Source organism: Phacochoerus africanus, chromosome 1, assembly GCF_016906955.1.
Source record: "Phacochoerus africanus isolate WHEZ1 chromosome 1, ROS_Pafr_v1, whole genome shotgun sequence".
Taxonomy (NCBI): domain Eukaryota; kingdom Metazoa; phylum Chordata; class Mammalia; order Artiodactyla; family Suidae; genus Phacochoerus; species Phacochoerus africanus.
In genome coordinates this window covers 7,803,869-7,829,145 of record NC_062544.1, presented here as the reverse complement: position 1 = coordinate 7,829,145, position 25,277 = coordinate 7,803,869, and the positions used below count along the sequence as shown (strand labels likewise).

At 40.6% G+C, this 25,277-nt stretch overlaps 1 protein-coding gene across 3 annotated transcripts in view; it reads right to left on the bottom strand.

The window, feature by feature from the left end:
- MARCHF6 (membrane associated ring-CH-type finger 6) overlaps positions 1–25,277 on the bottom strand; it is an 86,797-nt gene that overhangs the window by 56,981 nt on the left and 4,539 nt on the right. For all 3 annotated transcript variants that reach the window (XM_047770051.1, XM_047769961.1, XM_047770141.1), the window contains 3 exons: positions 7,492–7,588; positions 6,644–6,717; positions 1,396–1,539 (listed from right to left, as the gene is read on the bottom strand). In XM_047770051.1, coding sequence (XP_047626007.1) covers positions 1,396–1,539; positions 6,644–6,717; positions 7,492–7,588 — 315 coding nt within the window. Of the gene's footprint in view, positions 1–1,395; positions 1,540–6,643; positions 6,718–7,491; positions 7,589–25,277 lie in introns of those variants that run through there.

Here is a 25,277-nt window from a genome sequence, read left to right as displayed (position 1 = left end):
AAAATGATTATGAATTAGCTATAAGAAGCACTTGTTTCTTTCTCTTTGTAACTCAGAACTTTCTCTCTGATTACCTGCTTCTTTTAGTAAAACATATTCTCACTTTTTTCCCTTTTTTGAGATGGTAAACTTGCATCTATTGAAATGACTCTATTTTGCTCTTCCATCTAAGAATAATTGATGTGTAAAAGATTTTAGGTTCAAAAATTTTGTCAAATGTTGACATTCTGCTGTGCTCTATCATTCAATGTTGCTAATTGAGTCTGATGCCAGTCTGATTTTCATTACTTTGTAGGATAATTTGGAAGCATAACATCTATACACCACCCTACTCAGCACTGGAAAACTTTAGATTTTTTTCTAGGTTTGCCTTTTCTTTTATCACAGTCAGCTCTCTTTTAATCTTTTACCTCCTGGAACTACTTACTAGACAGATACTGAAACAATTAGATGTAGCCTCCAACTCTCAATTTTTTCCCTCATACTTGCAACTTCTTGCCTCTGAATTACATCCTAGAGAATTCCTTGCTCAATCTTCTAGTTCACTAATTCACTCCTCAACAGTAGCTATCTGCTATTTAGTGTATCTTCCAAGATTTTCATTTTCATAAATGATAGAGTTTATTTTATTTTAAGGAGACGGGGGACATTAATTATACTTATTCAAAAGCCTTGTTAGCATTTAAAGCTAAACAATCCTATCTGTATGTTCTGGCACCATATACTACCAAGGCCTTCCCATGTCTTTAAGAACAAAAACAACCTAAAAGGAATCAACTAAGGATTATTAGTATATCAGCCTCCCAGAGAGCCTTTTATTTAAAGATATGCTTCCAATTATTCAGCACTATTAGATATGTGAGTGTTTTTTAAAGTGGAATTAAAAAAAAAAATCTCAGAAGAATTCATTTTTTGCCATCCTTAAAGTGCTAATAAACTTCAGGGAATAAAATTCAAGTTCCTTCAAATTATGGTTTGATTTTGTGTTTTCAATTCCTTTTCACCTATACCACAGCTGCAGCAATGCCAGATCCTCTAACCCTGCACTGGGCCAGGATCGGACCCAAGCCTCCACAGCAACCCAAGCTGCTGCAGTCAGATTCTTAACCCACTGCACCACAATGGGAACTTCACTCTTTCAAATAATGAACTTTCATTATTAGCCTCTGTATGCTGTAGTTTTCTTTCCCATGTTCACTCAAGAAACCGACCTATTAAAAAATGCTTCTTAATTTGGGAGAACAATGTTTTCTACTGGCTTTCCCAATACATGACATTATATATATAATATCAAATAACTAAATATAACTCAAACAAAAATATGATGATTACTTTATAACATGACATAGTTATGCAATGTTTCATAACTCCAACCTGAGAGGGACGAATACTCACATGCTGTAAGAGGAACAACTCCTAACCATGCGAAGGCCACAAGTGTATAATGAAACCAATATCGTATTGCAGTGCCAATACTTGTAACCAGACCAGCAAATATGTCTTGGATTGGAAGCCGTGAAGGCATATCTGGGGAATAAACTATAAGGGGGGAAATGTTAATATAATTTCACAAAGATTCAAAAATAACATATTTCTAGGCATACAGAACTATCTTAACTTTCAGCATTTGCATTGCACGTAAATATTTTTTCCTGTAAGAAAAATGAATACAATAATTATAATACATTTACCCAGAAGGCATTTATGAGAGCAAATCACATAAGAAATATAGAAACCAACAATCCGGCCTTTGAGTGGGAAAAAAAGATTCCAGAGAAGTACACATCCCTCAAAGCCAGGAACTTTTTATCCCCCCCTTTTTTTAGGGCCACTTCTGCGGCATATGGAAGTTCCCAGGCTAGGGGTCGAATCTGAGCTGCAGCCTACATCACAGCCACAGCAACACCAGATCTGAGTTCCATCTATGACCTATACCACAGCTCATGGCAGTGCTGGATCCTTAACCCAGTGGGCGAGGCCAGGGATCAACCCTGCATCCTCATGGATGCTGGTCAGGTTTGCTATCACTGAGCCACGTCGGGCACTCCAGAACCAGGAGCTTTTTGCAAGGCTAACTTACACTTTTTTTGTGTGTGTGTTTTTGCCTTTTCTTGAGCCGCTCCAGCAGCATATGGAGGTTCCCAGGCTAGGGGTCTAAGTGGAGCTATAGCCGCCAGCCTACACCAGAGCCACAGCAACGCCGGATCCTTAACCCACTGAGCGAGGCCAGAGATCGAACCCACAACCTCATGGTTCCTAGTCGCATTCGTTAATCACTGTGCCACGATGGGAACTCCTGCAAGACTAATTTACACATTTTAGCCGCCAAACAATTATGTGGCTTCCAAAACTATAAAAAATCATATAAAGCAAACAGGAGCAAAAGGTGAAGTTGATGGCCTGTCATCAGGGAAAAACCATTCCCCCAATATCAGCCTTAGAAATAGCACTCAAAATGAACAACAAAATCTGCAGCAGGGTCACTTCCTGTAGGAGCAAACAGCCTACGGGGTTTGTTAGACCCTTCCTCTCCCCACTATTTTCATATATATTTGGTCTTTGTCCACAGTCCCAGGCTCGCAGATCCTAAAACCCTAGGAATTTTCTAACAACATAAGCCATAAAGGTGTCTTTTGTTATGTTAATAAAATGATTTTGGAGGAGGGGGTAGTACAAAGTGGGTTTTCCAGGGGAAATCACCCAAGAAACATAAGGGTTCAAACTTTAAGCCCCACCCTCCCAAACTCTGGGGAGGAGATGGTGGCTGAAGGTAGAATCAATTGCCAATTAGTGATTTAATCAATTGTGCCTATGTAATGAAACCTTCATAAAAACCCCAAAGGACTGGGGTTCAGAGAGCTTCCAAGTTGGTGAACACAAGTAGATTTGGGGAAAATGGTGCATTCTCCCTTTCCACATACCATCTACCTCATGCACCTCTTCAATCTGGTTGTTCCTAAATTACATCCTTTTATAATAAACTGATGACCTAGTAAGTAAAATGTTTCTCTGAGTCCTATCAGCCATTCAATTCAAATTAATTGAATCCAAGGAAGGGGTCACTGGGAACCTCCAATTTAAAGTCAGGAGTTCCCGCTGTGATGCAATAGGATGTGCAGTGTCTCTGCAGCACCAGAATGAAGGTTCAATCTCTGGCCGGGTGTAGTGGGTTAAAGGATCCGTCATTGCCACAGCTGTGGCAAAGGTCACAGCTGCAGCTCAGATCTGAACCCTGTCCCAGGAACTCCATATGCCATGGGACGTCCATAATTTAATAAACAATACACAAATAAAGACAGTTGGTCAGAAAGTCAAAAGAACAGGTAACAGCCTGGGTTTGAGAATGCTATCTGAAAGGGTATGAGGAGCCCCAGTCTTTTCAGGACTGAGTCCTCAACCTGTGGAATCAAATACTAATTTGGGGTAGATGGTACTGGAACTGAGTTAAGTTGTAGGATAGCCAGCTGGTGCCTGCAGAATTGCTTACTGAAGGGAAAACCACCCCCCCAACACACACACTCTGGAATTGGCACCAGAACCTATTTACCACATTTTAGATAGATTTCCTTCTTAAACGGTGCCAATGAAAACCACTGCTTCACCACAGGTACCTCCAGCAAGGCCAAAACAAATAATTATGATAAAGTTTTAAAATCAGTGATCTAAAATCTATGAGAGCACTATTACAAAACTGTTCACATGAATAAATATTAAGGAACGAACAATTAACAAATGGCAACTTTTTACAACACATCCACAAAGATCACTTACTTATAACAGGATATTTGGGAGTTCCCGTCGTGGCTCAGTGGTTAATGAATCCAACTAGGAACCATGAGGTTGCGGGTTCGATCCCTGGCCTTGCTCAGTTGGGTTAAGAATCCGGCATTGCCATGAACTGTGGTGTAGGTTGCAGACACAGCTCGGATCCCTTGTTGCTGTGGCTCTGGCGTAAGCCGGCAGCTATGGCTCCAGTTCGAACCCTAGCCTGGAAACCTCTATATGCCGAGGGAGAGGACGAACAAAATGGCAAAAAAAAAAAAAGACCCCCCCCCCAAAAAAAGAAGATATTTGATACATAGGAGCAAGTCATTAAACCAGTAGTTTTCTTTGACAGAGAACATGACTGTCGAATGAAAACTAAAAGGTACAAACACAAGCTTTTACTGGCCTCAAAATAAAAAAGCTCAGATGAGTATTTCCTATCAATCAAATGTCATGAAAACATTATTTGGTCTTGTGATTTGCAATAAACCTTACGCTGTACAGTTTTTATGCCCTAAAAAAATTAAACTAAAAAATAACAAAATTGCTATTTTTTTGAACTCAATGAATATAAAGCTTCAAAAGTGAAACTGTAATGATTTTAATCATATTAATATATACTCATCACATAAAAACCAAGTAAAACTAATTTACAGAATTTATACTTAGTAATTCAAGACACTCAAAACAAAACAAAAATTAAACACAAAAAAACCTTTCGGAAAGTTCCCGTCGTAGTGTAACGGTAATGAATCCAACTAGGAACCATGAGGCTGTGGGTTCAATTCCTGGCCTCGCTCAGTGGGATGGGAATCTGGCATTGCCCTGAGCTGTAATGTAGGTTGCAGACGCAGCTCAGATCTGATGTTGCTGTGGCTGTGGTGTAGGCTGGCAACTGCAGCACAGTTTGCACTTCCAGCCTGGGAACCTCCATATGCCGCAGGTGCGGCCCTAAAAAAAGCAAATCCCCCTCCAAAAAAAACCAAAAAAAAACCCACCTTTGGGGAAGGGGGGGAGGGCCATGTGGTAGTATCTAAGAATGAAAATATGCTTCAAATTCTTGATTACTTCCCAGTAGAAACCTCTACTTATTTAAGATGAACTACATTAAATATCAGCCAACAGGTAAAGGAATTATAAAATATAAGTGGAATTTTAAAAACTTAAAAAATATTTACCATAGGTTTTATAAAATACTGAGCTTCAAGTCTTACTTTTTAAAAGTGAATTAAATCTTTGCCTTTATTATTGTTATTCCAACCTAAACAATCTTTTTTTCTGCTTATTTTTTTTAAGGACCGCACCTGCAGCACATGGAGGTTCCCAGGCTAGGGGTCCAATTGGAGCTATAGCTGCTGGCCTATGCCACAGCCACAGCAACACCAGATCTGAGCCATGTCTGCGACCTACACCACAGCTCACAGCAACACCAAATTCTTAACCCACTGAAAACGAGGCCAAGGATCGAACCCGAAACCTCATGGTTCCTAGTCGGATTCATTTCCGCTGCACCACAACGGGAACTCCCTACCTATAGCAATCTTAATTCAAAAGCTATCCTAAATTTGAACAGGGATAGATATTTGATAAATTCAAAGCATCATTAATTTTTCCTTTTTTAAAATTTTTTAAATTTATTTTTTATGTTTTACTTTTTAGGGCCACACCTGTGGCATACACAAGTTCCCAGGCTAGGGGTCTAATCAGATCTGCAGCTGCCAGGCTACACCACGGTCACAGCCACAGCCAAGAGGGATCCAAGGCACGTCTGCAACCTACACCACAGCTCATGGCAATGAGGGATCCTTAACCCACTGAGCAAGGCCAGGGACTGAATCCCCACCCTAATGGATACCAGTGGGGTTCATTTCCCCTGAGCCACAACGGGAACTCCTTCATCATTAATTTTTCTGGGTGAATAATGATATTATAGCTATGTTTTTTGTTTGTTTGTTTTTGTCTTTTTGCTATTTCTTGGGCCGCTCCCACAGCATATGGAGGTTCCCAGGCTAGGGGTCCAATCGGAGCTGTAGCCACCGGCCTACACCACAGCCACAGCAACACGGGATCCGAGCCACGTCTGCAACCCACACCATAGCTCACGGCAACGCCAGATCATCAACCCACTGAGCAAGGGCAGGGATCGAACCCGCAACCTCATGGTTCCTAGTTGGATTCGTTAACCACTGCACCACGACGGGAACTCCAGCTCTGTTTGTTTTTTTTTTTTTTAAGAACCCTTATTTTTTAGAGACACATGATAAAATATATAGAGATGAAATCGTAAATAACAGGATTTGCTTTAATAAGGATGGAAAAGTAGGGAACAAGAGCATAAGTAATGACATGTAAAGGTTATGACTTGAAAATTGGTGAAACTGAGTGATGGATACATATGTACTCATTATACCTTTGTATATATTTGAACTTGTCCAAAATAAAAAAATAAAAAAAGGGAAAAAGAAATATCCCACAAACTGGAGTTCCCATCGTGGCTCAGCAGAAACAAACCCACCTAGGAACTATGAGGTTGCGGGTTCTATCCCTGGCCTCGCCTCAGTAGGTTAAGGATCTGGCGTTGTGTAAGCTGTGCTGTGGGTCGAAGACATGGCTCAGATCTGGCATTGCTGTGGCTCTGGCATAGGCTGGCAGCTGTAGCTCCGACTGGACCCCTAGCCTGGGAACCTCCATATGCTGTAAGTGCGGCCCTATAAAAGCAAAAAAAAAAAAAAATTCAAAGTGTTATAGCCATATGGTAGAAAAAATGTTGTACTTTCTATGAAAGACAAAATAAATTGAAAACAGTTGTTTTAAAATTGTTTAAACACTTACACAGCCAGTTAAAACCTAGAAATATAGAGCAAACTAAAGAACTTACTTGGTGTGAAAGCAAATCTGTGCTTGCATAATTCACAGTATTCTTTTCGACTGTGTTTCAGCCACTGAACTAAGCTGCAATTACAAATACATTCCTAAGTACAGTGTTCATAACAAAGAAACTTTAAATTTTACATATCACAGAATTTCTACAATTTTAAATTTAGAATATTATCATTGATGACCTCTAAGAGCAATGAACTATAACAGGTAAAGATTAAAAACATGTATTTCTACTATTACAAAGCAGTTTAGATTAACTGAACAAATTAACTAATTAGTGTAAACTGTAATCTCCTCAAAGTCACCTGAACACAGAAGAATCTCCAAGCATCAACATCAGTTCTGATACTGGTCTGATGATACTGCTACCTGATGGCAGGTCTGTCACTAAATGGCTGGCTGTGTGACCTAGAACAAGTTACTGAACCTCTTTATGCTTCAGTTTCCTCATGTGCATCATCATTATCACAATATTCCATCTCACAGTTTTGTTTTTAAAGTTTAAATGGGTAAAAATGTATAAAAGCACTGAGTATTACCTGACACAAAGCATTTCATAAATCTAAGTTATAACCATGCCAAGCAAAACTAGAAAACTCTAATACTTCCAATGAACAACACAAGCTCTCCACAGTAGAAATACATAAATGGGTACTCACATGTACCTGGAAGACAATATACCAAAATGTCATGGTATGGTAATAAGAAATATGCACAATTTTCCAATTTTCACAATACAATTTTTTAAAAATTAACTAAAGAGAAAATTCATTAAAATAGTCCCCCTTATTACAAGGTAACAAAAGTGAAGCTCAGACATAAAAATTTCCTAAAAGGATGACTCACCATTCTTGATGGATAAACTTAATACTGCCAGTACATACACAAGGATGATAAAGAGGTTTCTCAGGTGTTCCTTCTGACCGACACACTCTACATATGTCTATTAATGAAAAAGAAATATCGAATTATCTTTGGCTATAACTTTAAAAGACTACCAAAAACTAAAATACTCCATGTTAAAGCAAGACACAGTCACTAGATAAAGCATTAATAAACATTATGGAGAAATGGGAAGTTCCCATTGTGAATCAAAGGGTTAAGAATCCAACTAGTATCCATGAGGACGGGAAGGTTTGATCCCTGGCCTTGCTCAGTGGGTTAAGGATCTGGCGTTGCCATGAGCTGTGGTATAGGTCAGACGCGGCTCAGAGCTGGTGTTGCTGTGGCTGTGGTGTAGGCCAGCAGCTGCAGCTCTGATTCAACCCTCAGTCTAAGAACTTCCATATGCCACAGGTGTGGACCTAAAAAGAAAAAAAAAAAAAATGAAGAAATGAAAGGTGTGATCAGGATGACAAGCAAGTATATCTGAAACTTTCAAATTTTCTCTTATACAAAAAGGTCAACTGCTGGTTTGTACGAGAACTCTGTAAATAAATCAAAATTGAAAATAACAAACAGTGGATTTATTTAAAACCGCACTCTCATTACTAACAAATTATAAATAGAAATATGCAAAATCACATCACTGCTCACGTCCTAACAGTTTAAAATCCTAAGTCCAGTCCTAAGTTTAAACTCCATTAAAACACATCTTGGGGGAAAAAACAGCAGTGAGCGGACCTGGAGATATCTCACCACTAGAGGGAGAGACACACACACACACCTCACCACTAGAGGAAGATACACGGACCTGGAGATATCTCACCACTAGAGGGAGACACACACACCCACACCCACACCCACACCCACACCCACCCCCTCACCACTAGAGGAAGATACACTGACCTGGAGATATCTCACCACTAGAGGGAGACACACACACACACACACACACACACACACACACACACACACACACACACCCTCACCACTAGAGGAAGATACACGGACCTGGAGATATCTCACCACTAGAGGGAGACACACACACACCCCCCTCACCACTAGAGGAAGATACACGGACCTGGAGATATCTCACCACTAGAGGGAGACACACACACACACACACACACACCTCACCACTAGAGGAAGACACACGGACCTGGAGATATCTCACCACTAGAGGGAGATACACATACATACACACACATACACACCTCACCACTAGAGGAAGATACACACACAAAATGGGGGGAGCACCCCAAGACCGTGAAGGCGCCAGAGAGGCTGCATTATGCAGAAACTACCAGAGCTCAGGGCTACAGGGTCCACAGCCAGAGGGCAGCAGCTCTTTCCTCACTCCCTCCACACCCCTCCCTACCCCACCCCTGCCCACACCCCAAGTGGTTCTCAGGGCACTACTTGTCAGAGTTACCTGGGGTGGCAGATGACACACAGATGACTGAAACAGATCCATCTTGCTGTTAGCTCTTTAATGTGGTCCTGCCACAGGACCACCAACCAAAACCTGGTTGCGACTTTTTATTTAGACCATCTTCTCAGCGATCCACCAAGGCTAAGTGCAAACCCCAAGTGGCAATCTGAGGGCCCAGCAGCAGGGTGAGCAAGAGGGAAGGACCTGATAAAAGCTTCTGATTGACTCTTTTACAGGGAATTCCTCATTAATGAGGAATAACTGCAACCCAGAGCCTACCACGAAAGGATTTAATAATCAACCCCCAGCACCTGCCAGACTAGGATGTGCACACACGGGGCAGTGTGGCAAAGTCCCAGCCACTTGAGAGCATCAATGACTTCTGGCTGCTCAACAACATCTGTCAAAGTTAGGGATACTGAACTTTCAGGGTAACCTAAGTGGTTAGCACACTAGTCTCCCTGGTTGTCAATAAACAAAAGAAAAGGTCATGCAACAACCACCCACGGAAGAGCTATCAACATGCCAATCCTGCCTGCAATGGAGTCGAGTAGGGCTGTCCAGCTTGAGTCAAATTAGGCGTAGGTTACATAGCTGTGCCTTTTCAACTTCAGCTTTGAAACCAGACACTCCAGCTACCACATTTGAGGGATGTGGTTTCCTAGAAGCTGCCAGCACATTACTGGGAATAACACTGGCGCTGGCATCATTTATGGTCAGAACGACACAGGCTTGGAATTTCTTCAAACCTCCCATTTTCACCTTCATCCTTAATTAATGGAAACATCCACGGCAAAAGCTTATTCTCTGGTCAGAACTGCATCAATTGAAGACTGTGAGCTCTAGTGATACAATACCAATCTCCCAATCATTCCACCTAACAGGCCTCTGCAACCAAAGTTCTAACACAAACGAAACTGAACCACATTCCCCTTCCACAATTCTCAGGGGCAGTGTGTGCAGGCAGCCTTCTTTGAGTACCCCAGTTTCCTCAAGAGCATATTTCAGCCCAGGGAAACTTGGCTCAGAGCCAGGACAAGCAAGAAGCAGAGGATGAGGATGGAACAGAGGCTCCCCAGTGTAGACACACTGCCCTACAGGAGATCACACAGCATTTTAACTACACGAAATTCACTACCTTGCCATTGAAACTAGGGATTTCTTCAGCTGCAGGCCAGATTTGCCCTGCAATGGGTCAGCCTTAAAGGATTCTAAGTGGCCTCATTCCAATTACCGGACCTTGAAAAACTCCAGCTGTTAATCATCACTGCCTTCCTTGGTTGGGGTAGCTGATTACCGTGCTTCCTCTGTGGAACTGAACCCAGATTTCCCATTATCTGGACTCCCAGACACAGTGGTAACCATGGTAGGCACAATGACTTCTTGAAGAGGCCACAGGACATGCAATCCAGGTTATCTAGAATCATCAGAGCAGAGCTATTGTTGCCCAAAGGCATGGATTAGTTCTAGAATTACCACAGTTCTGCAGGTAGGAGCTGAACAAGGGCTCAAACATCAGCTGGAAGGGCTTAGAGTCCTGTGGGTTACCTTTAGAGATAGGCACGTTCTACCTCAGGATGACCCACCTAGGGTGGGATGAGTGCAAGTGTGGGTGGGCCAGTGCAATCACAGGGCAAAGCGGTCCCACCTTGTCCTATCTCCCCAGCCAGCTCTCAGGCTGCAGGAACAGAAAGAGCACAGTAGTGAAAAGGAGGCAAGAGGTGTTCCGTAGGCAGGACACAGTGCAGAGAGAGATGTCAGAAACACTGCTGGGCTTGCACAAATGAGGGCTGCCACATGGCCCTCCAGAATCATGGTGACTGGTCAGCCACCAGTTATGTGGCAATGGACTGGGGTTGGGCAGAGATAGCCTTTGTTGGCACACCTTGGCTGGCAGGATGCAGGGACAAACACGGGAAACAACGTCAACTTGCCTGAATGGTAGATCGCCAGGGGGCTCCTTCAGAGATATGGACCAGACCCGCAAAGGTGACCTAGGCCTGTGCGATGCTAGGGAACTGAAACAAGGACCGCACAGCAGGAGGATAAGGGGTGTGCCCATCTGCAGGAGGCACCTCATCTCTGCACACTCCAAAGGATGGCCACAGGGGAGGACCAATAGCAGATGGGACAGGGGTGGGGGTAGGATTGGGGATAGCGGATCTCCATTAGCAGGACCAAGAAACACACACGAATAAGACCAGACACTAATTTTCAGTAGCCTCCCATCCTTCTGAAGGACAAACCAACAAACACAAAACTAAGCTAATACAACGAATCTAAATCAAGCCCCAGGGCTCTGCTCAACAGAATCTAGAGTACAAAACTGGGACTCATCAGGCCCCTGAAAGGTTGAAACTATTTTTGTTTTAACACTAAGATAGTCTTTTACTCTCATTATCTCACCAGTGTACAGTGGAGTTTTCCAGAGGCTACATGAGACAACTGTTTGAATGCAGCTGCCTCCCATTAAACCAGACATTTAAGAGATACGCAAATATAAAGCAAATCCAGTCTCCTCACCAATATTTTGAGTTCAGAATATAGAGTTATTTTCATGGAAAAAAACACATAATGGGTGTGTTAAGTGAATAAATATTCCTAAATTTTCTTTTATTCTATTACATGCCAAATAAAAGCTCTTCTGAGTTATTTTTTTTTAAGTTTACAGGGATCCTGAGACCAAAAAAGTTTGAGAATCACTGCTCTATCATACATATATATATATATATATATATATATATATGTTTGCATATATATAAATAACTATATATGTGTGTGTATATATGTATATATAACACTCACAGAATATTTTTTAAAAAATAGAAAATAACCATGGCTCTCTCAACACACACACATATACACAAAATTATCATTATTTTATCAGAGACTTCACAGGCTCCATTGACTATCTAAAAGGAAAGGAAGCATTAGACTTCTGAATTACCTTGTTTTAGAACCATGGAAATATTTTAAATAATAGTAAAACAAAAATACATCAAATGGAAAATAAACCAAAAACAAATTAAATGAACCTGTGTATCAAGCTTGATCACAGAAAATATTTATTTTAGAGACTTCAAAATATGGTCATACATCCCTAGTAGGCAAAGATAGAACTACAAAAAAATCCTGAAGAGAATTCAGTAACCATGGTATTTATAGTAATAATACTGACAGTCATTTTAAAACCTGGAAGATAAAGCCAACAACAGTATGACAATGGTACTGTGTTTTTTTGTTTAAAAAGAAGTTATTATCTCTTAGAATACATAAGTATTTATTTACACATGAAGAGATACTGTGTAGGATTTTATTTTAAAACAATACAGCAAAAGCATGGAGAAGCAAGAGGGAAAGGGTTAAAACAACTATCAGCCATATGCTTGTATCTGTTGAATCTAGATACCGTTTATAGGGAAGTTTATTACATTAATCTATTTGTGACAGTTTGAAATGTTACATAACAAAACCTTTTTTAAAAAATCAGAGATTAAAGGTGCAATCTGTAAATATGACTGCTGAACTTTTATTTTACTCACACTATCAAGTCCAATTTTATCAACGAAGTTCTTTAGCAGGAGATCTTAGCATATATTTAACATACACACACAAATGTGAAAACTCATTTTAGCAATTTTCTTATTTCACTGACCCATGTTTTTTAAAATGTGTTAAAACTTTCACTGCTACATCTTCATCAGGGAAAGAAAGCAGAATAAGATTTAAATAGCATGTTTTTCAACATTTCTAAAAGCTTACTTCTATGCAACCAAAATCCCAATTCTAATTTAAAAGATTTACTCCAAATGACTCTCTAATACAGAATGTGGTCCAAAAAAACAGTATCATAGATCTCTTTTGCTGCACTGACTCTTGTTTTTCCCCACAGGATGAAGTTATGACTAAATGAGTTTTGTTCAAGAGAATCTTACATATAAATATCTCCCTAAATGGAAAGACAAAAATTGTTGGAATAAATCAACCAGAATGGTGATAGGCCCTAGCTATAAAACACTTGTAAGGCAAACATTCAGCTGTTTAGCAGGCCCAGAGCCACATCTGATTAGGTGTGGCTTATCCACACCTTATCAGGAAACTGGAGGCCAGGAAAAGCTGCCTGAGATAAGCTACACCTGCCACTGCTCTATATCCTCAACTAAATTTCCTTGGTGTGCACGTGCACACACACACAAACACACACGCTGAATAAATACATAAGAAGCTATTAAGAGTTGCTACCTTTAGCAGGGTCAAGGTTGGGAGAAAGAAGTTCCTTTTTTTGGGGGGGGGGGGCCAAACCGTGGCATATGGAGGTTCCTAGGCTAGGGGTCCAATAGGAGCTGTAGCCACCAGCCTATCCCAGAGCCACAGCAACGTGGGATCAGAGCCGCATCTGCGACCTACACCACAGCTCTTGGCAATGCCAGATCCTTAACCCACTGAGCCAGGCCAGGGATCGAACCCGAAATCTCATGGTTCTTAGTCGGATTCGTTTCCGCTGCACCACAACAGGAACTCCAAGAAGTTCTTATTTTGTATGTGTTTGTCACCTACAGCATAGATGCACCTTGGTATGGATGGGTGGATTACTTCCATGTGTACCACGACTCCAGGGCACTCAAGTCCCATAGTCAGCCCTCCACATCCATATGTGTGGATTCAAGCAACCACGACTGAAATTTTCAATCTGCAGTATGTTGAATCTAAAGATGCAGGCCCTACAAATACTGGAAGCAAGAATATAACTATTGGGAAAAATCTGCATATAAGTAGTATATGACCCGAATAGTTCAAACCAGTGTTGTTTAAGAATCAACTGTATATATTGCGTAGTATTTTGCTAGTACCTTACTTAAAATTAATAGTTTCCTATATACTTATGTTCAAAGACACAGACAAGAATGTACATATAGTAACTTTATTCACAATATCTCCAAAATGGAAACTACCCAAATTGCCTAAATTTGGCATATACATTTAGATAAATAATTTTTGATATACTCCCACAATTTAACATTTCCTGGCAAAAAGAATAAACCAAGCAAAACTTCAAACTACAATTTGGATTTATCTCATAAAGTGATGTGGGGTGATAAAGAACCCAGACACGAAGAGTACACTCCTAATCAATTCCGCATGTAGCAAGTTCAAAAACATTAAAAACTAACATATCCTTAGGAAATCAGGAAAAGATTCACTCTATCAAAGACAGCAGTAGAGACTAGAAGTGAAGGTTCCAGATCAAGAAGAAATAATCTACTCCCTATTCCTCGTGCCAAGAACAGCTAAAAATCCAGGACATTATATACAAAACAAACATGAGACTCTAAAAGGTGAAGAGAAAACAGAGCAGTAAAAGGAGCTGGAGCCCAAAAAAACTGCAGGGCAGTGAGTTCTGTGGGTTTGTGTTTTCCTTCATGTATCCTGGACTGGAGGCTGAGGTGGATGGAGGTTAGCAACCTAGAAACACCAACGACAACAGACCAACTCCCCACAGCCCGCAACCCTGCTCTCTCTAGCCAAAGGACCAGGAAAGACGCAACTTAGCAAGATAGAAAACTTTTAAACAATAACTGTTGTAACCCCAGCCAAACAGCATAAGAAAAATACTTGACCCCACCACCTCCTCTGACTTTGTCAAAGCCAAGTGAGGAGTAGACTCTATTTAAGTTCCTGAGCCAAAGTGAATTAATCAAGCAACTTCATGAAGAAGTTGGTTTAAGCTAACTCGACTCCAAAAGAGCACTTCTTTGGATTTTATCATATGTCTTGGTTATGTGATCAAGTTTTCTTGAATGTTTTACTTTTTCATAACTTAATGTCAATATATACCTCTACTACTTTATTATATTCTTCCATTTGAACAGCAGATTGCTCCCTTTAAGTACACACATTACATTATTGAAATATAAAAGTAAAAACAACTAGGCAGTAGAGCAGCTAATTAAGTAGTAGTTTTTATTTCTAGTGAGACTGGATATTTCCACATTTTGCCATGTTCTCTTTCTTTGCCATGAATTTTCTCTTCAAATCCTTCATACACCTTCCTAACTGGGGGTCTTAACAACAATAGTCAAAAAAAAAAAAAAAAAAACCAGCAAAGAGGAGTGTCCTTAGCCTAGCAGTTAAGGATCTGGCATTGTCACTGCTGTGGCTCAGGTCATTGCTGTGGCAGGGGTTTGAACCTTGGCCTGGGAACTTATGCATGCCACAGGCACAACCAAAAACAAAAAAGAATTCAGCAAAAGATGTGAACAGATACTTCACCAACGAAGGTATACAAATGAAACAATGCTTATGACATTAGGGAAATATAAACTAAAATCACAATAAGATGTTGATGACTACACAACAACATGCTTACATTTAATGGTACTGAATTACACACTTAAAAATGGTTAGAAAAAAAGGGGAGTTACCGCTGCGGCTCAGTAAGTTACAAACCCAACTAGTATCCATGAGGATGCGGGTTCAGTCCCTGGCCTCACTCACTGGGTTAAGGATTCCTCATTGTTCTGAGCTGTGTTATATATCACAGACACGACCTGGATCCTGCATTGCTGTGGCTGTGACATAGGCTGGCAGCTGCAGCTCCAATTCAACCCCTAGCCTAGGAACGTTTATATGCCACAGGTGCAGCCCTAAGAGGCAAAAAAAAAAAAAAAAGTTAGAATACAGAGTTCCCTGATGGCCTAGCAGTTAAGGATTCAGTGTGGTCACTGCTGTGGTTTAAGTTCAAGCCCTAGCTGGAGAACTTCTGCATGCCACAGATGTGGCAAAAAAAAAAAAAAAAAAAAGCTATAATAGTATATTGTTATGTATATTTTACCACATTAAGAACAAATGTCTAGGAGTTCCCATTGTGGCACAGCAGAAATGAATCCAATCAGTATCCATGAGGTTGAAGGCTGGGTCCCTGGCCTCGCTCATGGGTTGGAGATCTGGTGTTGCCGTTACCATGGGCTGTGGTGTAGGTCGCAGACATTGCTCAGATCCCGTGTTGCTGTGGCTGTGGCACAGGCTAGCAGCTGCAGCTTCAGGTCAACCTCTAGCCTGGGAACCTCCATGTGCTGTGGGGGTGGCCCTAAAATGCCAAAAAAAAAATGTTTAGGGGTTCCCATGTGGCTCAGCAGGGTAAGGATCTGGCATTGTCACTGAATCAGCCTGAGCTGCTGCTATGGCATGTGTTCAATCCCTGGCTGGGAACTTCCACATGCCACAGGCATGGCCAAAAAAAAAAAGAAAGAAAACAATATTAAAACGACAGTAAGATAACCACTACATAACCTATTAAAATGACAAAAATTAAAATATACATACTCTTACCATATATCCAGCAATCCTATTTCTAGGTATTCAACCTAGTAAAATGAAAAATTCACACAAAAATCTATGTAAATATGTATAATAATTTCATTCATAAATCCCACCAAACTGGAAACAACTGACCCATACATTCCACAAATGGGGAATGGATAAACTGTGGCACATCCCTGCAAAAGAATATCACTCAGCAATAAAAAGGAACAAACTACTGATAAGTGCAACAGTATGAATAATAAATCTCAAATGCATTATGTTAAATGACAGAAGCCAGACTCAAACAGCTACATACTGTTTAATTCCATTTATGACATTCTGGAAAAAGCAAAACTATATAGGCAGAAACATTATCAGTGGTTGCCAGGGATCTGCGAGTGGGGCTGACCATAAAAGGGCACAAAGCTATTTTGGGGAGTAAAAGAACTATTCTATATCTTGATTGTGGTGGCTACATAACTGCATATATTTCTCCAAAACTCAGACATCATATAAGGAAAATTTTACTTTAATTACACTTTAATTTTTTTTAAAAGTAGAGATTTCTACAGTGTGTCTAAATAGATGTGGGAAGAAAGAACAAATGACAAAAGGTAATTACATGGAAAAAAAAAAAAAAAGCACCGTTGTTCTCCCCCTAAAATGTGGTCTAATGAAGTTGTAGATTTTGTTTTCAAGGTCACACCTGTAGCATATGGAAGTTCCTGGGCTAGCGTTTGAACTGGACCTGCAGCTGCAGGCCTAAACCACAGCCACAGCCACACCAGATTCGACCCACATCCAAGACCTATCTGCAGCTTGTGGCAACATGGGATCCTTAACCCACTAAGTGAGGTCAGGGATTGAACCCACATCCTCACAGACACTATGTCGGGTTTTTCACTCGCTGAGCCACAACGGAATCTCCCATGGTTGTAGATTTAAATGTATTCCAATGAACACATTTACTTCATCTAACTAGGTAGGAAGTAACATTGTTGGGGACTGTAGAAAACATTGGCACTGGTTATTAAATGTTTTGGCATCCCACTTTCTGGGTATGTGGCAAGACTGCACTTCCCCAGCACCTATGAAATTACACACAGACATGTGACTTGCTTTTCTCAATGAAATGTGAGTTATAGCGATACGTATCACTTCTGGGTAGAAGTTTTGAGGCACCGATGAACAACAATTCATCTGTGTTTTCCTGCCTCAATGACTGTGGAATCACACACTATGACATGGTCTCCAATCTAGATCTCCAAGTGACCAGTTACTAGCAGGAGCATCTCTCGATACCCATTACAGATGTGATGTCAGTGAGAAATTAATCTTTTATTGCTTTAAGCTGCTCAGGTTTGGGAGTAACTCGTGACTAAGACATAAATTAGTTTACCCCATTTTATAAAGGATCTTAGGAGTTCCTGTTGTGGCTCAGTGGAAACAAATCCGACTAGTATCCATGAGGATGAATGTCCTTCCCTGGCCTTGACCAGTGGGTTAAGGATCTGGTGTTGCTGTGAGCTGTGCTGTAGGCCGGCAGCTACAGCTCCAATTTGACCCCTAGCCTGGGAACCTCCATATGCTACAGGTGTGGCTCTAAAAAGACAAAAGAGAGAGCGAGCATGAACAATGCTGAAAAGATAAGCAAATACCAGGTTCTTTTATGCTCCAAAGTCATCATCTGGTTTCTAACTGTAATGATTAAGCACAGTCACACTGGCAAATTTCAAATCACTGATGACCACAGAGCTGGGAAAATTACCATGAATCTCACAAGCAAGTTAAGTAAGTATGAAGGGTGATCGGCCCCAGACTTGAACTACAACTCAAAAATCTAGAGAAACGGCCAAATAACCCGCTTACATTCTGTTAGTTTGGTTTCACTGTACTAACAAACCTCAGCTGTCATCAAGGACCATGAAAAAACAAGACAAAAACACAGAGAAATCCTGGAATTCTGTTTCTAGGGGTGTTCAAAAATGGGCAAATAAAATGCCTTGGTGGGAAGGGGGAGAAGTCGAAGGAAAAAATAATCTGTTTTGTTTACTAGGATCAATCCCACCACCCAAAACCTCAACAGAATAACAAGGCCAAGGATACAACAGGAGAGAGAGGTCTACAAAAGGCACAGCCTGAGGCCCTTCACTAAAGATGAAACAATGTTCTGTTATAGAGTAAGGCTTCACCAAATCTGCACGTAGTAAAATTTCAAATTTTGCTCAGACCAAAGTAAAATCAATGCACTTCTCTGGCTATGAATGCAAATCCACCTAGAACAAGGAAGCAAAGCTCTTCCTGGTTTTCAAGGGCAAATTTCTTCTCTTAAATACTGGCAACTTTTGTTGATTCATTTGAATACTTAGTATCTTCACAAAGCATAACTTTTAAAAGTTCTTAGCACAGTGCCTAGCTCAATAGTTTTTTTGTTTTTGTTTTTATTATGTAAATTTCAAATCCGCAGGGACTAAGTATAGAGGCAGCCCAAGATATGAATGTGGGGGGCAGTGTGAGAGGTTGTCAAGTTGGTACCACCTGTGCAAGTCACATCCATAAAGGGCTACCCTATGCCATCCATTTTTTAGCCAACAATCCAGTTCACCATACATATATATATATATATATATATATATATATATATATATATGTGTGTTTTTAGGGCCACAGCCACAGCATGTGGAGGTTCCCAGGCTAGGTGTCTAATTGGAGCTACAGCTGCCAGCCTACACCACAGCCACTGCAACATGAGATCTGAAACACATCTGGAACCCACACCACAGCTCACAGCAATGCCAGATCTTTAACCCACTGAGGGAGCCCAGGGACCAAACCCACAACCTCATTGTTCCTGGTTGGATTCGTTTCCGATGCGCCATGACAGGAACTCCACCAAATATATTCTAAGTACCTACTATGAAGAGAAATGAAAAACATTTCTAAAAGCTTTGGGTACATCCTCTCCCCAGCCCCTCTTCTTCTGTGCCTGAGTCATGTGGCCTGAGTCGTGTGGAAGTTCCTGAGCCAGGGATGGAATCCACACCAAAGCATTAACCCAAGCCACAGCAGTAACAACGCTGGATTCTTAAGCCGCTGAGCCACTAGGGAAGAGTACAACCAAATTCTGAGCCACTGTTTATCTCTTGAAAAGTTCTTTCACATAAGATTTCAAAACATTTCTACTTTTTTCCTTCTAGTGATAAACCAGTGATAATTTAATAAACAAAGGGTTTAATACTTTATTTTTTAGAATGAGGTTACATGTACAGAAAATGGGAGAAGACAGTGCAGCGTTCCCACATACACAGTACCCAGTATCCCCTACTAGTGTAACATCCTGTATTAGGATGGTACTTTGATTACACTTAGTGAACCCATACTGACACATTATCATTAACTAAAATCAACAACAGTTAATTCAGATTTCCTTGATCTTTACCTAATTTCACTTTTCTGTGCCTGAATCCATATCACATTTAGCTGTCATGTCTTCTTAGGCTCGTCTTGGCTCTGGAAGTTTCTTAGGCTTTCCTTGCTTTTGATGACTGATTATTTCAAGGAGTATTGTAGGATGCCCTTCTACATGAATCTGTCTGATGTTTTTGCTTACAATTGGAGTGGGGCCATGGGTTTTAGGAAGGAAAACCACACAGGTAAAGTGCCGTTTCATCACATAATATCAAGAGTACCTAGTATCAACATGATTTATGACCAATGGAGTTCTTGTTGTGGCTTAGTGGGTTAAGGACCGGGCATTGCCTCTGTGAGGATTTAGGTTTGATCCCTGGCCTTGCTCAGTGGGTTAAGGATCTGGCCTTGCAGCATGGGTCACAGATGCGGCTTGGATCTCATGCTGCTGTGGCTGTGGCACAGGCCAACGTTGCAGCTCCAATTCAACCCCCTAGGCCAGAAACTTCCATTTACCACACTGAGGCTGTAAAAAGAAAAACAAACAACCAAAAAAACCTCACATGATTTATAACTGTTGATGTTGACCTTGATTCACCTGGCTGCAGTAATAAGGTATTTTAATATTCATCTATCAACCAAAAATTTTAAATTAACAATTACAGTAAGCAAATATTAAAAATACATTATTGAAAAGTATTACCCAAAATATCTGTGGATAACCTATGTAGCCAAAACCAGGAGAGTAGCTACACAACTGCGGTATATTCACTACATGGAATGTATATAGTCCCTTAAAAATAGCAAATGTCACAACTTGATGGAAATATGGAAAAAAGTATAATGTTAAGTAAACGAAGCAAGAATAAAAAATGAATACACACTGTACTTCCAACTAGGTAGAAAATACAAAAAATGACATAGCCATTGTAAGTGGTTAGATGAGAACATAGGTGATTTTCTTCTCTTTTCCCAAAGTTTCTACTGTTTTGTTGCTATTTTCACAATTACAAGAAAAAATTTTAACTGCTAAAACTTTGTGAAAAATACTTCCTGACTGTGAAAATATACCTATTTTTTTCAAATATGGATTTGGTAATTAGGCCTTGAAAATACAGATTTTAAAGTTCCAACTCTACATATATCCCAAAAGCTTAGTTATTTCATCTCTCCAGATCACTGATCATTACCAATTCACCTGTACTACTTTTCCTGGAAGCCTGAAAACTACATTTTCCTTGCTGACTAGGCATGAATTACATTCTGTCAATAAGAAGCTCTTCTTGAGATCAGAAGATGAGGGGAAACGGGAAAGCCATTTTCTACTTCTGGCTCTAAAAACAGCAGCAGCATCTAACTGCAGGTACTGCGGACTCCTGCAGTACCTAGAGTGGTGGGGATTTTGCCAGCAGCAGTGGGCATATGCAAGTTCAGCAGCACAGGCATTAACTCCAGGTTTCAGCAGGAATGTGCCCAGAATCAATGTATTTCCTCTCAGCTCCAAATTTATCCTTCAGTACCACCTGTTCAGTAATAAAAGACTGAACTCTTTTCAAAAGTTTTTTTAAATAGATTTGTCAGTAGAGGGTGCTGCAGGAACAACACAAGAGACTGGAGCATTCTTGGTCCCACTACCCTGTCAGCAGGTTTGTTTTAGTAACCACCTTTCCATGGCCCACCCAAATGACCTCCACATACTCCAGGCCCTGCACACACAGTGGTACCCCAACTCTCTTTGCATGCCTACCCATCAACCTTGGGGCTCCTGCACGCACCCAGGAAGGATGTTTCCTGTTCACACAGAAAGTGGACTAGCTCTGGCTTGGACAGCCTCATACTTCTCTAGTGAAGTATGAACCACATCTGTGAGGAGGGCCCTACCGTCCTGAGTTTGTCCCTCATGGCCAGGAAAGCCTTTACAGTAGTCTTTACATCTTTATAATTATTCTCTCAGCGTAGCTTAATAATTCTTTCAACTTCCTCTACCTAAATTATTGTGATCCTCTCTGGATCCAGAATGCAAAGAAAAAAGATTTAAAGAACCAAGCGGAAATTTTAGATCTAGGAAATACAGGGAGTACGGGCTTGCTCCCAGACTCAGAATCAACAGCAATGGTGTCTCAAGAAAAAGCACTTGTATTATTCTCTGGCGTTACCAGATGAACTGCTTTTCCCCCACCATGAAACACTACTTTCACCAGTTTAGAGAAAAAAAAAAAAAGACAAACAACAAATCTGGGTATTTGGCAGACATTGTGTCACAAAAGAATGAGGTAAGCCTAAGAACCAAGGAAAGCAACTGACAATATTGGCTGCCAAGTATCGAAATTAAAAATTAAACTTTCAAGCAAAAATTAGGATTTCAGAAAACTTGTATCCACCATAGTTAAGTATGACAGCTTCCCCAATACCTAAAGCCTTCTTGAGTTAAGTGATACTAATGAAAGTGAGCTTTTATATTACACAGGAAAAAGTGTCAACATTTGGAAGATCTGCATAATTTGATCCAATAGCTACTAAATGATCAATACATAATATTCCAAAAACATGCATGGGTAAAAGATAATGGGTTCTTTCAAAGAGCTGTGTTGAGGAATAACTGAGATACAATAAAAGGTACTTACTTAAAGGATAACACTTGGTAAGCATGACTCTCTTAAAACTGTTACCACAACCAAAATAATGAACATATCCATCACCACCCAAATTAACTCATGCCCCTTTGTAGTCAATCCTCCTTCATCCCATCCTTCTCTCATCTATCTCCTTATTTCCTCCCAACTGACTAGTCTCCACAGTATTTAGAACCAACTAGTTATGCAATAAATTATTATATGTTTATTTTCTCTCCTCCCTTCCTCTGCTACCAAGCCAAAATCAAGAATGCAGGCTCTATGAAAGAAGCGATTTTGCCTGTTTTGCTACCAGTTTAGCATAAGTGCATAAAAGTCCCTGGCTCATAACAGGTGCTCAGTGAACACTTGTGAAATAAGTGTATGTATGCTTGGCTGTAAGTATGCCAAGGCAGTGAAAGCTGATCTGTGATAAGAAGAATAAAGGAGACATTACTGGAAGCAGAGATGACAGACCAGGTGGAAGACAATAACTAGCTGTCTGGTTCTGACAACTTCCCATCCTTTTAACTCATTGCTTCCAAATCTAAGTCATCTCGAGGATTTGCTGTAGTAAACATAGAACATGATCAACTATGATACACTTCAGATTCACCCCTTCCCAATGAATGTAACCCATAAAGCACAAAGAACTACTTTGGCAGTCCATAAAAAAAAGCTGATAAAATTTTACACTGTGTTCTGCTAGAGTGAGCAGTAACTTAGAAAAATGAAAAAGAAAAAAGTCACCTCTATGTATCACTGGGCTGAAATGAGAGCACACAGTAGAAATATGACAAAATGTTTAGTACCTTAATGGGAGTTTCTTATGTATCAATACTTGTAACAGCTATTCCAATAATGTGGTGCTTTTAGTTTTTAAAAATGTATATCCTTAAGCAAAGAACAGATTTTTTTTTTTGTAACTGAAAAATCTCAGTGCACTGCAGGATCAGACTACTAATCAATAAAATTAGGAAGCTGCATATGGAAGATCTCCCTCAAGCTCTAGAGTTTAGATTTGATGACAGAAAACAGTTTACCTAACAAAACTTCTTTCAAAATTGAAGTCAATCCTCTCAAACGCTGCCTGCTTTATCAATTAAGTTTATATAATATTCTAAAAGCTTTGTTGTCATTTCAACAACCTTCACAGTGTCTTCACCAGGAGCAGACTCTGCCTCATGAAACCACTTTCCTTGCTCATCCATAAAAAAGCAACTCCTGGGAGCTCCCTTCATGGCTCAGCAGTCAATGAACCTGACTAGGACCCATGAGGATGTAGGTTCAATCCCTGGCCTTGCTCAGTGGGTTAAGGATCTGGCATTGCTGTGAGCTGTGGTGTAGGTCAAAGACAAAGCTCGGATCTTGCATTGCTGTGGCTGTGGTGTAGGCTGGCAGCTGTAGTTCTGTTTCGACCCCTACTAGAAACTTCCATATGCCAAAAGTGCAGCCCTAAAAAGCAAAAAGAGAAAAAAAACAACAACTCCTGGTCTGTTAAAGTTTTTTGGGTTTTTTGTTTGTTTGTTTGTTTGTTTGGTCTTTTTAGGGCTGCACATGTAGCATATGAAGGTTCCCAGGCTAGGGGTCTAATTGGAGCCATAGCCACTGGCCTATGCCAGAGACACAGCAACGCCAGATCCAAGCCACATCTGCAACCTACACCACAGCTCAGAGCAACACAGGATCCTTAACCCACTAAGCAAGGGGAGGGATTAAACCCGAAACCTCATGGTTCCTAGTCGGATTTGTTTCTGCTGTACCATGATGGGAACTCCCCATTGGTCTGTTAAAGTTTTATTACGAGATTGCAGAACTCGGTCACATCTTCAGGCTCCACTTCTAACTACTGTAGTTTTCTTGCTATTTGTACCACATCTGCAGTTACTTCCTCCACTAAAGTATTGAACCCCTCAGAGTGAGTTATCCAAGAGGGTTGGAATCAACTTCTTCCAAACGTCTGTTAATGCTGATATCTTTACCTCTTCCCATGAATCACAAATGTTCTTAATGGCAACTAGAACAGTAAATCCTTTCCAGAATTTCTTCAATTTACTTTGTCCAGATTCATCTGAGGAATCATTATCTATGGCAGCTATAGCTTTATGAAATGTATCCTGGAGTTCCCGTCGTGGCACAGTGGTTAACGAATCCGACTAGGAACCATAGGGTTGCGGGTTCGGTCCCTGCCCTTGCTCAGTGGGTTAAGGATCCAGCGTTGCCGTGATGTGTGGTGTAGGTTGCAGATGCGGCTCGGATCCCGTGTTGCTGTGGCTCTGGCGTAGGCCAGTGGCTACAGCTCCAATTAGACCCCTAGCCTGGGAACCTCCATATGCCGCGGGAGTGGCCCAAAGAAATAGCAAAAAGACAAAAAAAAAAAAAAAAAGAAATGTATCCTAAATAATAAGACATGAAAGTCAAAATTAAAGTCAATGTCTTGATCCATGGGCTACAGAATATATGTTGTGTTAGCAGCATGAAAACAATATTAATTTCACTGCACATCTCCATCAGGGCTCTTAGGTGAGCAGGTACATTATCAATAAATAGAAATACTTTGAAATAAATTTTTTTTTTCTTCCTGAACTGTAGGTCTCAGCAGTGGGCGTAAAATACTCAGTAAACCATGTTGTAAACAGACATGCCTTCATCCAAGCTTTGTTGCACCATTTACAGAGCACAGGCAGAGTAGATTTAGCATAATTCTTAAGAGCCCTAGGACTCCTGGAATGGTAAATGAGCAATGGCTTCAAATTCAAGTCACCAGCCTATCCCTAACAAAAGTCGGTCAGTTCTCTGATGCTTTGAAGCCAGGTACTGACTTCTCTCTAGGTATGGAAGTCCTAGTAGGCATCTCCTTTCAATAGAAGACTGTTTCACCTACATTGAAAATCTGTTGTTTAGTATAGCCACCTTCATTAATGATCTTTTGGTTAATTTGCTGTAGCTTCTAAACCAGTACTTACTTGGGGCTTCACTTTGCACTTTGTTGTTAG